The sequence below is a fragment of the Cricetulus griseus genome, chromosome 2 (genome assembly GCF_003668045.3).
Source record: "Cricetulus griseus strain 17A/GY chromosome 2, alternate assembly CriGri-PICRH-1.0, whole genome shotgun sequence".
Classification (NCBI taxonomy): Eukaryota; Metazoa; Chordata; class Mammalia; order Rodentia; family Cricetidae; genus Cricetulus; species Cricetulus griseus.
This window is the reverse complement of record NC_048595.1, coordinates 264,123,656-264,138,872: the sequence shown is the minus strand read 5'-3', so window position 1 is coordinate 264,138,872 and position 15,217 is coordinate 264,123,656. Positions and strand designations below refer to the sequence as shown.

The window sequence follows — 15,217 nt, the reverse complement described above, 5'->3', positions numbered from 1 at the left end:
AATGTAAAATAACATTTGAAAAATGCTTAACTCTTAACGTTTTCTGCATCATGAAGACACCAATGTAGCTAAGTAAAAATCACAATAGCAAACATGGGCTCCTTGTGTCTTGTAGCCCAGATCATTTGTTTATTTGTTTCTTTCTTTCTTCCTTTCTTTCTTTCTTTCTTTCTTTCTTTCTTTCTTTCTTTCTTTCATGGAAAAACTGTTCCACCTCACCTGTCCTGATTTTTAGTATTGCTTCTAGGACAAAGAACAAAATAATAGCTGCGGTTTCACTGAAACTGGCCACATCAAGAACCGAGTGTATCTTTAAGCCTCAATTACCATATTAATTAGTAGAAAGTCTCTCGTTTGGAATAATAAATTACTTGTAGTTCTATCCTAGAAATCATTTAATCCAGTAGATTATTGGTTTTGCAAGATACACCATAAGAAATGTATTCCTTTTTTAGAATTATTTTAATTTTATGGTTATTATACATCAACTTGTATATATTTTCTTGCTACTAGCAAAAATACACTATTCATTTTTTATTGTTACCCAAGCAACTATGATTATTGAGTTTTCAAAAACTTTCACCTAAAACATCAAGCAAATTTCTTTTCAATAGCACTTGTTTCAGCATTAAAAACTCTTCAGGAAAAGATCCATCGCCTGGAACTGGAGCGGACTCAGGCTGAAGACAACCTGAACTCTCTGTCCAGAGAGGCGGCACAGTACAAAAAGGCCCTGGAGAGTGAGACAAACGAGCGGGACCTGGCCCACCGGGAGCTGATTAAGCAGAAAAAAAGTAAAGGCGATGGTTGTTGGCAGAGCTTAGTTTGACAGCAATAAGCCCAGGGGAAGCTGGCTTACAGCATCCATCATAGAAAGCCTGAGGCCATTTTGGTATTTGTGGGAAACTAATGTTACTTGGCACCTACCTGCATTATATCTATTATCCCAGCTCACAAATATATTTTTGGAGTGAGAGTCTCACACGTCCCCCAAGCTGGTCTTGAACTTGCTATAGCCAAGGGTGGCCTTGCACATCTGATCCTCCTGACTCCGCCCCAAGGGCCAGATTGTGGTGTGAACCACCAGGCTTGCAAGTGCAGTGTGTGTGTGGTGTGGGGGGGGTCTGAAGTATTCCACCAGCTGAGCTGCAGCCCCAGCCCCAGGTTCATCAGTATTTGAGTTAAAAGAAAAAGCTTAGGTAAGTTGTATTTAGAAATTAGAATATTTTTAGAATAAATAATAAAGCCCAGCTAAACCCATAATAATACTTAATATTTTTGGTTGACATTAATCTAAAATTTTTAAATATAAAGCAATGGTAGTAATCAAATGACATAAAATAATAAAAATGAATGGAAAATAATTTTATTCAGCTTGAGGAATATAGGATTAATTAGAGGAGATAGAGGCTTCTGTGGAAATTAGGAAAGGGGCATTAGATAAGAATTTTAAGAAATTTAGAGTGTGAGTTCTTTGTATGTTTTTTTCTTCAAAACTTTTTTGTTTTCCTTCTAAAACATTGACCCACATACATAAAACCTCTCTTTGTCTTTCACCTTGCAAATAGAATGAGGAATGAAAAGAAAAAGTGAGACTGAGCAGATTTAAACTGATGAAAGTGAAAGGATTAAAACTTGATTACTTCCCCTTTAGAATTAACTGAGTGGTCAGCAGTTCAGTGCAGAGGAGAGAGCCGGGCATGGTGGTGCACACCTTTACTCTCAGTACTTGGGAGACAGAGGCAGATCTGTCTAGCTAGCCTGGTCTATGTAGCAAGTTACAGGCTATCCAGGGCTACAAAGTCAGAGAGTGTTTCGCAGATACAAGTTTTTTTATTTTTTATAAAAAGAAAAAGAGTAGAGGAGAGAGTCAGTGTGATTGCTGCTTGCTGCCAAACTTGATGCACCTCAATTTGATTCCTAGGGCTAAAGGGCAGAAAGTGAAAACTGAAACACACAGGTTGCTCTCAGACCCCCATTAATGAGTTATTCATCCAAAGTCTGTTTAAAGTCAGTGAGTGAGAGCATGTGCTTGCTGTATAAGAATGAGATCAGAATTAGAATCTCCAGCACAGCATGACTGTGAGGACCTCGAGCTCCGGCTTTGGGGTAAATGGGAAAGAGAGGAGAGCTTAGTTGCTTGCTGGCCAGCCAGGCAAGCTGAGCCAATGGCTTCCAGTCGTGTAAGAGGCCTGACTCAAGGGAATAAGGTAGAGGGAGGAAGACAGTTGACATCCTCCTCCTCTGGCTTATGTGGGCACTCAGTGCACACCACATACACACAAAGTCACTTTTAGCTTTGGATCAAGTTTGCACTGTAACTAAGTCCCTGATCTGTGTAATAATCAGCTATTTTGTCTTGCATAGATATAAGCATCCAGTTAAGCTCAGCCCAGTCCCGTTGTACTCTTCTAGAGAAGCAACTAGAATATACAAAGAGAATGGTTCTCAATGTGGAACGAGAAAAGGCCATGATCCTAGAACAACAGGTAAGCATGCTCTCCTTTGAGGAATGGTAATTTAATAAGGCATTTTGAAGAATGTAATATGGGAAAGTTTTCATATTATAACCATAGTAAGATATAAGGCTATGTGTAGATCTTCCCTCCTGATTTAACCCTTTCAGGGAACAGTCTCAGACATACCTGTCCATGTGTTTCCATGGTGCAAAGTTGACAGTGATGAGTGACCATCACCATCCATGCCTTACCAGCTTGATACCCAAGCAGATGTGCTTTAGATCACAGCACTCCACCATGCACCATCTCTAAAGTTTCCTATAATCTTTTAACAGTCCAAGCACTGTTCCAAGTCTAAAATCCCTTCTGAGAAGCAAAACAAACTCTTCACTTTAAGCTCCCATAAAATCACAAAGAATACCAGCATATAGTGATGCAGAGTCTGATATTTCCATTATAAATGAGGGGTGGGGCGTACAAAGATCAAACAACAAAACTGAAAGTCAGAGAGCCAGCATCAACCTTGTGCTGCAGTGTGGCAACTGGGACTGTGATATGGAGCCATCAGAGTTCCCAAAACCCTTGAGGAGTCACGCCCTCAGGCTCTCCTGCCTGTGACACACATGTCCTGTCTGTTGAGGAGTCACGCCCTCAGGCTCTCCTGCCTGTGACACACATGTCCTGTCTGTTGAGGAGTCATGCCCTCAGGCTCTCCTGCCTGTGACACACATGTCCTGTCTGTTGAGGTGTCACACCCCTCAGGCTCTCCTGCCTGTTGCACACAGAGCCTCTCCCTTGGGCCAGGTCTACGATATGCTTGTAACTTTCCTGAGAAGATGTCCCATGATGTTGACATCTCCAACATCTGGGGGTCTCACTGCAATTTAGGCTTCACCTCGGCTGCTTCGTGCAGTAGCTTCTCAGGGCCTCTTTGCAGGAACTTGGAGCCTGTCATGCACTGCCTAGTGTTGGTGGCCTTTAAGACCACCAACCACTTGGTGCAAACCTTGATGGCCTCTCACTCTTCTTTCATTTATGCAAAGCCAACACCATGTGGATGACACTGCCAAGTTCTTCTGCCAGCCCAAGGTGTGCTCTGACCTCTTGGACCACAGTTGCAGTGGCCCGTGTGCCTACATGTACCGTGGGTTTTCAAGCAGAGAACACTTCAAAGGGCTGAACAGTCCCTGTTCAGACTCTGCTTTCAACTGAATTTGCATTTTCACAAGCTCCATGGAACCTCCATGGCTCAGGTCTTACCCTCATAGCACCTTTCCTGTTGTTCCAAGGGCAAGAACCAGGTGTCTCTTTAATGGAGCTATTATCTTTAACACTTAAAATTGCTGCCCATCCCATCTTGGCTGCAGTGCTGAATTTGCTCAATGCTCTCTTCGTGACTACACTGCACATTTCCATAGTTTTCTGGTCCTCTTTTTGCTCTCTTTCAATGCAGTAGGCAATAACCATGCCACAGTCTGAAAACAATCATACCTAGAGGCTGGGCAGTGGTAGCACTTGGAGGTAGAGGCAGGGCGTTCTCTGTGAGTTCAAGGCCAGCTTGATATACAGAACTAGTTCCAGGACAGATAAGACTAAACCCTATCTCAAAAAAATGGGGTGGGGGTCGGGGGACTTCCCTTGAAATTTCCTCTACCAAATAATACATTACTTTTTAAAAGATTTATTGTAGGTGGGTAGGTGGGTGTATGTCTGTGTATCTGTGTGTGTAGTGCCCAGCTAGGCCAGGAGAGGGCCTTGGATCTTCTGGAACTCGAGTTACAGAGAGTAGTGAGCTACCAGATGTGGGTACTGGGAATCAAACCCAAGTCCTGTGCAAAAATATCAAGTGTTCTTAACTGATGAGCCATCTTCAGCTGCTGTTCTTTACTTTTGAATTCAGCCACACTCGAGTTCTCAGGACATGGGCAGAATGAGTCCAGTTTTGCCACCAGACTATAGTAAGAATGGCCTCTAGCTCAGTTCCTATTATCAAGTCCTGTTCCTCTTTGGAATATACCACTGTGTATTTATTAGTTTTCTTGTCTAACCTCCCCAGGATGGTCATAGGATTCTAGGAGTTCTCTAGCTCACAGCTCCAAACTCTTTCCCATGTAGTAGTCAGGTTCATCACGTCCACAGCCCCACACCTCAGCACCAGTTTCCTGTTGTTGTGACAAACACCTGACAAAAGCAACTTTGACTTGCAGCTTGAGTGCACAGACCATCATGGTAAGACAAGAAACATTTTATGTGAGTCTTCCCATCAAACACCATCAACATCAACACACTTGTGTTGAAAAGTCAAGTATTATCTTTTCCACCTTGTAAAACTTTAACAGACACACACACACACACACACACACACACACACACACCAGAACCTCTGTTCATGCAAGGCCCCTAATGCTAGGATTAAAGTCACTAACCCTTCTCCCCTTCATTTCCCTTGCACTGTGTCTTTTCAGACTAGCCAATTGCAGAAGGGCGTGAGGTTGGACCCAGCCAATGGGGAAAAGCCATGGTCACCTCCTGAATTAGGATAGAAGTCAGAGTGTTCCAGTGCTTGTGTGGCTCTGGGGAACAGCATACCTCTTTTCAAGACAGAAGCTTTGCCGAATGGGAGACTTCTGGTCGCATGGCATCCACAGTCAGGAAGCTATTCAGTTTGGGATCCCAACCCATGGAGTAGTTGGTGTCCCTGACATTCAGACTGGGCTAAGCCTTTCTGTAAACACCCACACAGGCACACCCTAAAGCCTAATCCCGCTAGGACCCAAATCCAGTCATCTTGAAGATGAAGATTAACTATTAGCTTTTGCCTCACCTCCTCTGCCTGAGGGAGTCTTAGATTTGGTATAGGCTCCTGTCCCAGAGTTCTTAATGGAGTGTTCATGCTTGTTTACTTTCTTTGTGGAAATCTGAGTGTGATGTTCCGTCCGCCTTTTCTTCACTCCTAGTATTCTTTATTATGCTTGGTCTATCGGTTCTGCGCTCTACCTGTGATGTTCTCTGCTGTGGTTTCATTTGGCAAACTGGGTTTTCATTTCTAACATTTCAGCTTGGTTTCTTTCCTGAGTTCCTCATGTTTCTATTTTATCTCCCACATCCCAAATTGATTTCCTTCCTTTGCCTATCTGCTTGCTCCTGTGTTCTTTTTTTTCATTCATTTATTTAGTTCATAAATAAAGTCATGCACAATTATGATACACGATACAGTATGTTCACAATGGCATGGCTAAATTAAACCAATTAACATGTTATATCACACATATTCATCATTTTTGTTTTGAGAACACTTAAAGTGTATCTCACAACTTTTAAAATATAGCATATTGCTATCAACCATATTTACCATGCTCTCAGTAGACCTCAAGACATCACAGCGTCCATGCCTCTTGTCCAACTGCAGTTTTATATCCTTAAACCAATCCTTTCCCCATTGTTAAAAGTCCCACATTGAAGCCTAATAGCCACAATTCTGCTATCTGTTCCCATAAGTTCATCATTTCTAGGTTATACATAAAATTGAAATTGTGTTGACATTTGTCTTCCAGTGTGTCACTTATTTTTTTTTTTTTGGCAAGCATATAACTTTACTACTTACTAAAGATGAAATCAAATTTGCATGCACAGGTGAGCACTCACTGAAACACCTTGGATTCATCACATATTTGAGTTTCAATTAGCTTATATATATTTATATTTATATAAAAAGAGCAATAATGGCAATATGTTATACATCAATAGCAGCAACAGCTTTTCCAGGTTCTGCAGTCCTTTGAACAAAATTGTAGAGACATCCAGCACACTCCATTTTAAAAAAACAAAAAACAAAAAACAAACAACAAAAAAGTAAAAAACAAAATCCCAGAAGACAGCACAGTTCTGTTACTACTGTGTTCTTTTAAGTTCCTGTGTTTCCTCTTGTTAGCGAGTGGACTTTGAATCCTCCATTAAGCCTGCATTTATTTAGACTTGTTTATTAATGAGGGGTCTGATCTTTGGGGGTGTTGTACTCCCCTTTTTGCACTTCTTGTGATTTACCTTGTTGGTGTGGGATTCTTCGGCTTTTATCTGGGGTCTTCATGAGCAGCCTTCTCTTACAGATATAATCTTCAGTCACACTGAGAGGAGAAAACAGCACCACCACCAGACAAACAAGAAATAAAAACACCCTAAAGATTGGGAAAAGCCATCTCCTGTGGCACTAATGATACAGATTAGAAAATAGCAAGAAAATGATGCAGAGTGGGCTGTGAAATTAACATTTGTTTAGGTTAAAATTAAAGCTAGCTGATGAGTAGGGGAAGCGAACAGAGCACTGAAATCTTCGGTGTGTCCAGGCTCCCTCCGTGCGTTCTAACCCTGCTCCACATGGACTGCCCTTGGGGAGACTATGCCCTGTACTGAGTTCACTCTTACTGGCCCAGAACTACAAGGCACATAGGTGGCTCCAGAAGTCTGGTACCCATTGACCTCAAGCTCAGAGTTATCCACAGTTGTCCACAGTTATCTTCAGGTGATGGAGTCTTCGCCCATCCTCAGGGGGAAGTTGAGCTCCGTCTACCATACCTTCCCTGCCAGAGCCCAGCTTTCTGCAGCCTGAACCACTCGATATCTAGTCCGACCCCTTCCCACACCATAACTGCCTCCTCCCAGGGGCTACAGCACAGAGTCCCAGGCTTCTACCTGCCTGTGGTTGGTTATTCCTTGTTTTTCCAAGTCCCCAGAATGGCTCAGTCTTAAAACAATAGTCTGGCTCCCTTGCACACAGCCCTCTGAGATGGGGAATGACAGAAGAGTCACCACCTGATAGATTCCCCAAGTGGATTGGTGGCCTACTTCACCATGTGGCCTGCCTGCCTACCTTACCTTCTGGACCAGCTGAAGCCATGTTAGTCCCCGTGCCCGTCTCTGAGCGTCTCACCTGTCCTGTCACCTCCTTTGTGGTCTGTGGTGTGCTTCTAAACTTTCTCTCTTTGGGGTAGTTTGTTCTCTGTTGTCTGACTCTTCCTGGAGTCAGTCAGAGGCAGCTTCTAATCTACCTCGCCCCAAGTCTCCCTTCAATTCTCTTAACTACTGTGTTTTTGTAGTTCAAGTTTTCAAGTCCCTATCAAACACTGTTTACCTTCATCCAAAAGTTTGATAATTTTTATTTCATGTAAAAATATTTTCAAATCTTACTAGTGATTTCTTTGTGTGCATACATGCTTGTGTGTGTGGTGTAAAGAACTAAACCCTGGGCATTGGGTATGCCAGGCAAGTGCTTCACTGTTGAGTTACTCCTTCAGCTCACTACTCATTTTAATTTATTGATTGATGTACTTATTTATTTATGTTGAGACAAAGTCTCAATCTGGTGCCAGGCTGGATTTGAACTCACAGTCATCCCTGTATTTATTTACAGTTTAATCATTTCTAGTGCTTTCCATTTTTCTACATAGATTGGGTTTCCTTCAGCCTGAAGAAAAAAAATAATGCCAAAAATTCTCATAGCATTTGTATACCTGGAGAGCCTTTGTTTCAGACATATTTGTGAGAGATGTTTTTGCTAGAAGTGGAATTCTAGTTTATGGCTTTTATGTTTTGTCTATTTTGTATGTGTATGTGTTTAGATGTATATATGTGTGGTCTCGATGCACACATTTGATGGCACACTTTTCAAAAGTCCATTTTCTTCCCCTTCTGTTTCGAGGCAGCTCTGCCTCACTGTCTCCGAAGCTGAGTTCCAAGAACAACTCTGTTTTGAAGAAACTGAGGTTACAAGGCTCTCGTCCTGTTTTCTTGGAGTGTTCTCACAGCACTCAGAAATCTCACACATGACTCCATTCCTGGACTGTGCTCTGACAATGCTCCTGTGTCTAGTGTCCTATGTGTTGCTTCTACTTTTTTATTTCTGGTGTTTGTGGTTTTATTTTTTTAATCTGTTAATATTTTAGGTTACTTTGGAACACTTTTAGCCTTTATTCTGCAGTGGGCATTTTGTCTCACTCCTCTCTCTCTTGTCTGAGACAGTGGTGTCTTGGCCATACATCTCCAAGATGGCTCTTAGTGGGTGCTTTTCATTTTGTTCTAATTAGTAGGCTTTCCCTTTTAAAGCCTTTTCATATTCATAGAAAAACAAGTAAGATTCTTCTTTGCTCCCAAACAGTTGGCTCTTATTACTAACGTAATAAACAGTCTAGTAAAACAGCCTTCGCATGTGTATGGTAAGTTCCTATGTGTGTGTGTGTGTGTGTGTGTGTGTGTGTGTGTGTAGGGAGTAACTCCCTGTGCATGTGTGTGGTAACTCCCTGTGCATGTGTGTGCGGTAACTTCCTGTGCATGTGTATGGGTAAATTCCTTTGCATGTGTGTGTGTGTGGTAACTTCCTGTGCATGTGTGTGGTAACTTCCTGTGCATGTATGTGGTAACTTCCTGTGCATGTGTGTGGTAACTTCCTGTGCATGTGTGTGGTTACTCCCTGAGCATGTGTGTGGTAACTTCCTGCACGTGTGTGTGGTAACTCGCTGTGCATGTATGGGTAACTTCCTGTGCATGTGTGTGAGTAACTTCCTGTGCATGTGTGTGGTAACTTACTGCACATGTGTGGTAACTCCCTGCTCACATGTGTGTTAACTTCTTGTGCATGTCTGTGGTAACTTCCTATTGTGTTTTATCCCCAACTGCTCTTCTATGTTAGAGTCAGGGAGGCTGGGGCTATGAGTTAGGCTTGGTCGCCTGTGAGTTACACCTTGTAGCTTTGATGTAAGTTTTGTGTGATACTCTCCCTGGTGCCACTGGTGTATAAGGATGCAAAGAGGTTTATCCTTTTAGTGCTAATTCAACAACATGTTTGTCACATAGTACATTTGCTCCTTTAAAGGGTTTGAAGTTCTTGTTTTCTGCTCATAAGTGCCTACTGTATAGACATGTATATACATGTTTCTAGCAGCTGGTTATGTTATACTTTGATTTCTCAGAAATTATGTTACTCTTGATCCATTGGCTTTACTTGCCAAATTTAGATTTTTTTTTTTTATCTTTTCTAGGCCCAGCTTCAAAGGGAAAAAGAACAAGATCAAATGAAGCTGCATGCTAAACTGGAAAAGCTGGATGTCTTAGAAAAAGAATGTTTTAGATTGACAACGACTCAGCAGACTGCTGAGGTAAGCTTCACTTGTCTCTGAGGTGCTGGTGCCAGGAGGAAAGTAAAGCTGGCACCATATGGGAATGAATGAGCCAAGGTTTAGAGCACTTCATGTGCTACTCTCAGTGATCCAGGTGATCCCTGCCCGAGGAGAAAGTGTGTTCTGTCATGGCGGGAGACAGCTTGCCTGCTGACACCGAAGTAGGAGCTGACTGCCAATGTCAGAACATTCCCAATTGTCAGGTGTCTGACCTAAAGGGCATTAGATGGTCTTTACTGCCTATCCCACATCCCCTCTCCTCCCCGCCCCCAGGTCCATCTCGTTTCACAGAACTGCTCTAGAGCCTCTTGTCCTCTTTGTAGCCCCTCATAAGTGCTCAGACGTCTCTCCCTGTGATACTTCTGTCACGGTTCCTGTTCTGAACCCCACAAACATAGAAGGTGTAATATGTGTGTGTGTATATGTATGGAGTGTATGATGGGTCTTTTTAAGTTGTTCTCATTGCTTTGCCATTTTACCATTTCATGTGTGTTATTCTTTTCAATGTTTTTTTAGTTTATTATTGTGTACGTGAATAATGGGGGTGGGGTGCATATATGCCATGGCACATGTGTGGAGATCAGAGGACAGCTGTGTGGAATTGGTTCTCTCCTTCCACTTCTGTGTGGTTCCAAGGATCAAACTCAAGTGATCAGACTTGCATGACAGGCACTTTAGCTGCTGGACTGTCTTGCTAGCCCTTGTGCTTATTATAATCCTTGTTTGATGGGGCAAGTAACCAGGGCCAACCCTTACATTTCTCAGGTGTCTTCCTGCCCCCCATCACATGCGTGTGACCAACATTGTCCCCCATCCCATGTACATGGCCACATTACTATTGTTTGAGTGGACATTGGGAGCCAAGACCACAATAGCCTTAAAAGCTATAACATTCTCAGAAGTTTCACCATGGTTCTGGTGGTAGCTAGAAATAAAGCTTGTGTGTTTATTGTCTGTAGATCTGGCGGTGACCACAAGACAGTCGCTAAAATGCGGACTGGCCCTTGAATTCTCAGCCACACTGAGAGGAGAAAACATGAACAACACCAGACAAGAAGTAAAAACACACCAAAGATTAGTTAAAGCCATCTCCTGTGTCATCTCAGTAATGACATAGAATAGGAAATAGGAAGACAATGATGCACAGTGTGCTGCGAAGTTAACGTTTGTTTAGGTTAAAAAAAAAAAAAAGCTAGTGGATATGTAGGAGAATCAAGCAGAGCACTGGGATCTTTGATGTGTCCAGGCTTTTACTTTGCTCTCGTGTACAATAGCAAAGAAGGAAGCATAGGGAGAAAGCCAAGAGAAATCTTGGCATCTTTGCCATTCCTTTTCTTACTTTCTACTCTCACTTGCTAGCTCTTTAAAAGTCTAGACCCCTAGGACTGTCCTGGAAAGGACATTTGGCTCTGGCTTTCATGTATGTTTGTTCTCTTGCAGGATAAGATAAAATATCTGGAGGAAAAACTGAAGGAAGAGGAGCATCATCGCAAGCTGTTTCAAGACAAAGCGTGTGAGGTCAATAGCAATCTTTAGTCTGTCATAGAGACTGTCTTTGCATGCTTGATTGTCATGATCTAAGCCCTTGTCTACACTTGGTGTGGGGGTTCCAGATTGTTACTACTGTCTGTTTTGCTGTGGTAACAAATTCTCACTTAGCCAGTACATCCATATACTCAGATACATTGCCAAAAATCCTTGCACAGCATATATTCTTAGTTTAGATAACTGGCTCCAACATACATTAGTTTCAACTTGAAATACACACATTAGCACACATACACATACCTACACACACATAAACATTCTAATTGTAACATGGAGTCTCACTGTGCCTCCTGAGCTAGCTCTGAACTCCTAGGCTCCTGCATCCCTGCTTCAGCTCCACCCAGGTGACTGCAACTAAATAATGCCGGCTTCAGAAAGTATTTATACTCAAAAGCTGAGGCCTCAACTTTCATTATAAAGAAGCGTGTTACAGACCAGTTGTGTAAATCATTTCTTTAATTTTATAGCTTCAAACTGGACTGGAAATCAGCAAAATTTTAATGTCTACAGTTTCACATTCAAAGCTCTGTAAAGAAAAGAAGAAACCACTAAAGGTACGCATATACAGTTTTCCCCAGATACTACTTCCTAACTTTATGGTGTACAATTCATTCACCCTTAATCATTTCCAGTTCTTTCAAGTATATGAGCCTGTGGGGCCATTCTCATTCAGACCAAAAACATGTAGCAGTAATGCCAAGAAATAAGCCAAATAATGGTGGTAAGGACAGAAAGTTCCATAAGACCTAGGCTAAAGTAAAGTAACATCAGCAGTGTGCAAAACTGAACTCTGTTTGCCTGACAGCCAGCAAAGAGCCTGTGCTGTGCGGCAGCTCTGTGCCAGCAAGCAGTCTGGTCCTGCAGAACTCCTAACACAGTATTGTTTAAAAGGGTACTGAGCAGTATATAGTGGTACACACCTTTAATTCCAGCACTAGAGAGGCACAGACAAGCAGGACTCTGTGAAAGCTAGCCTGGTCCAGATAGAAAGATCCAGGTCAGCCAGAGCTATATATTGAGGCATTGTGTCAAAAAAAAAAAAAAAAAAACAACAACAACAGAAAACAATGCAGCTTTATATAAACACATATGCAGTTAAAGTTGTTAAATTTTATTTGTTAATATTTGAGACAGGGTTACACACTAGTAACCCAAGTTGGCTTCAGACTTTCCATGTAGCCTGGGCTCACCTTGACTTCTTTCCTCATGCCTGAACCTCCTGAGTAGCTTGGATTATAACCATGTGCTACCACACCTGGTAGATGATAAAAGGAACATACGAAAGAAAATATAAGTTCTGAAAGAGAAGAGGATAACCAACAGCAAAATCATTTAGTGAGGCATGAATTCCACTGCCAGGATCATAGGGTGTGAAAACACCCATGTTTCCATTTAAAGATAAAAGGAGCTCTGACATCACTGGAGATGGAGTCAGAGTTCAGGAGTTCCCTCTTCTCTCTATATTTTTACTGTCTCCATGTCCCCAGCTGAATATTCAACTCATATATTTTGTTGTACTTAGACCAGTGTCTCTAGAGACAGAGACAGATAAACCCAGCATGCTGGCACACACTTGGAGTCCCAGCTGAGCTGGGGCAGGAAGTCTGAGAGTTCAAGGACAAGCAGGGATGTGATGAGTTTTCTGGCACCATGTAACGGGAAGAACACATGGAGAGTGATGCAGAGCCACCACACTGCTGTCAGCCTGGGGATCCTAAAGACTGACACACTGTGGAGAGGGGGGTGTGCTTGAATATACTCCCAGCTGTCTCAAGGCCATCCTGGGTTGACAAGACACTGGCTCAAAAGGGAAAAAAAGCTAACTTTTAAAGCCGGTAGTGATGTTCATTTATAATTCCTGTACTCAGAAGGCTAGGACAGAAGGGCCCTGTGTTTAAGATCAACCTGAAATGCATAGTAGGTTCCTGGCTAGCTTGGCAAACAGTGAGGCTCCTGTCTAAAAATGGGCGGTGGTATTGAATTTGAACTTTTACTCTAAATAGTTGGTACCCATTGAAGGCTTTTAGGAACAGTAGAGACGGTGGTATAATTCTATTGGTAACTGAGAGGCATGAGAGTGTTTCATAGATTTATTACATGTGTGGATTCATGTAGCCATCACAATAATCAAGATACAGAACTGTTCGCTGCTCTAGGGCTCCTCCATACAGTTCCCTCATAGCCACACCCCTCCCCAACCCCAGCAAGGGTTACTGTTTGCCTTCTCTGTGGTTTTCTTGAAGAATGTTGGATAGTTGGGCACTGTGTCTGCAATCTAAGTTCTGAGGAGACTGAGGCAGTGGGATTGCCATGATTTGAGACCTGCCTGCACTACACAGTGACATTGTATCCCAATGAGAACAACGGTCAAATAGAGTTATACAGTTTGAACCTTTGGAGTTGCATTTTTCCCTGGAGTTTCATCTGAGTTCACTTTCCCTTTGACACTAGTCCATGTTAAGGATTTACTACAGTTTAATCAGTCCCTGTGTAAAGACATGTTGGTTTTTGTTACAATAAATCTTTCCGCCAAAGCCGCCCAAGCCCCACTGCCATGTGGGTGCTCTATGCCAGCCGCCCGCCTGAGTTAGGGCTCCAATTAATGCACAGAGAGACTTGTATTAGGTACAATGCTGCTTGGCCAATGACTAGGATTCTCATCTGTTAGCTCAGTCTCAATTATCATAAATCTATATATTTTATAAGACTTATAGAGGACCCCTTTCGCTGGCGCCCTCTCTTGCCGGTGGCTCACATCCTGCCACTGGAGGAGGTGAAGGGGAAAGGGGGCACTTCCTGTTTCTCTTTGCTTAAATATGAGTCTCCTTGCTATGTTACTTCGGGCCTGGATCACCACTTCTCTACTACATTTCCAAGAATCTTCTTTGACTCCTAGTCCTGTCTAACTTGCTGTTTCATTGGCCAAACAAGTACAGTACATTCCCCATCAAGTTGTTGCTTCTTTTCAGCTACTACAAGTAAAGCTATAGGGTTGTGTGTGTGTGTGTACATCAGTTTTTATTTCTTTAGGATAATTTCTCAAGAGTGCAATTGTTAGGTCATGTGATAAATACATGGTTCACTGTATAAGAAACTGCCAACTTGTCATCCAAAGTGGCTTTACCAATATGCAAGTGATGTAGTTTATTTGCATTCTTGACAATATTTGATATCATTGCTGTTCTTTTTTATTTTACCCATTTTAATAGGCATGTGGTGATGTTTTTATTAGATTTTTTATTTTTGTATTTTATATTAACCTGAGTTTCCTAGTAACAAGGTTGTTGCCCATCTCTTCATGTGTTTGCCATTTGTCTTCTCCAGTCAAATGTGTATTCATGTCTGCTCCTACACTCAGATTGCACTTATACTTACTGTTGAGTTTTGAGAGTTTTTCATATCATAAATATATATTAAAATAGCACTTTGCTTCCTTTTCCCCTTGCCAACCTTTAGAAAACTAAGTGTTTAAAGAGAGACCCACCTCAGCAAATGGACCCCAAGTTTAGAGCACTCTCTTTGCAGGGAGGAAAGGTAAGAGGGCAGAAATGAAGATCATGGTTTTGGAAAACTACTTTCCTTGCCGCTGCTGTTTACACACTTTTCAAGTTAGCTTTCTATTGCTGTGATGAACACCATGACCTTCCATGGGGAGGGAAGGGGTTATTTCAGTTTACAGTCCTCCATGAAGGCAAGTTAGGACAGGAACCTAGAAACAGGAACTGACGCAGAGACCGTGGAGGAACGATCCTACTGGCTTGCTCTCCATGGCTTGCCCAGTTTACCACCTGCCCGAGGGTCATCCTGCATCAATCATTAATCAAGAAAATACTCCACAGACTTGCCTATAGACCAGGGGATGCAAGCAGTTTCTCAATGGGGGCTCCCTCTTCCCAGAGGACCTGAGCTTGTGTCAGCTTGTGTTGACAAAAACCTAACCAGCACACATACTATCTAGCACTAGTTCATTCCTAGCTATTTCTTTTCCCTTCAAGTTGTGCAATAATTACTTTAATGCAAGGTTTTAAACCTTCTGCAAAC

General features: G+C 42.3%; 1 protein-coding gene and 1 long non-coding RNA gene across 8 annotated transcripts in view; one reads left to right on the top strand and one right to left on the bottom strand.

Annotated features, from left to right (window-relative positions):
- Cep57l1 (centrosomal protein 57 like 1) overlaps window positions 1-15,217 on the top strand; it is a 51,043-nt gene that overhangs the window by 31,231 nt on the left and 4,595 nt on the right. For 4 of the 7 annotated variants that reach the window (XM_027402219.2, XM_027402220.2, XM_027402218.2 and 1 more), the window contains 6 exons: window positions 615-794; window positions 2,368-2,489; window positions 9,491-9,607; window positions 11,069-11,146; window positions 11,644-11,730; window positions 14,633-14,710. In XM_027402219.2, the coding sequence (XP_027258020.1) occupies window positions 615-794; window positions 2,368-2,489; window positions 9,491-9,607; window positions 11,069-11,146; window positions 11,644-11,730; window positions 14,633-14,710 (662 nt within the window). The remainder of the gene's footprint in view (window positions 1-614; window positions 795-2,367; window positions 2,490-9,490; window positions 9,608-11,068; window positions 11,147-11,643; window positions 11,731-14,632; window positions 14,711-15,217) is intronic. The other 3 variants (XM_027402222.2, XM_027402221.2, XM_027402225.2) reach the window with 2 other exon arrangements.
- The window catches only part of LOC107977510, a 30,348-nt gene continuing 27,397 nt past the window's right edge, over window positions 12,267-15,217 (bottom strand). The window contains exon 3 of the long non-coding RNA XR_003482717.2: window positions 12,267-12,431. This is a non-coding gene — a long non-coding RNA (uncharacterized LOC107977510). The remainder of the gene's footprint in view (window positions 12,432-15,217) is intronic.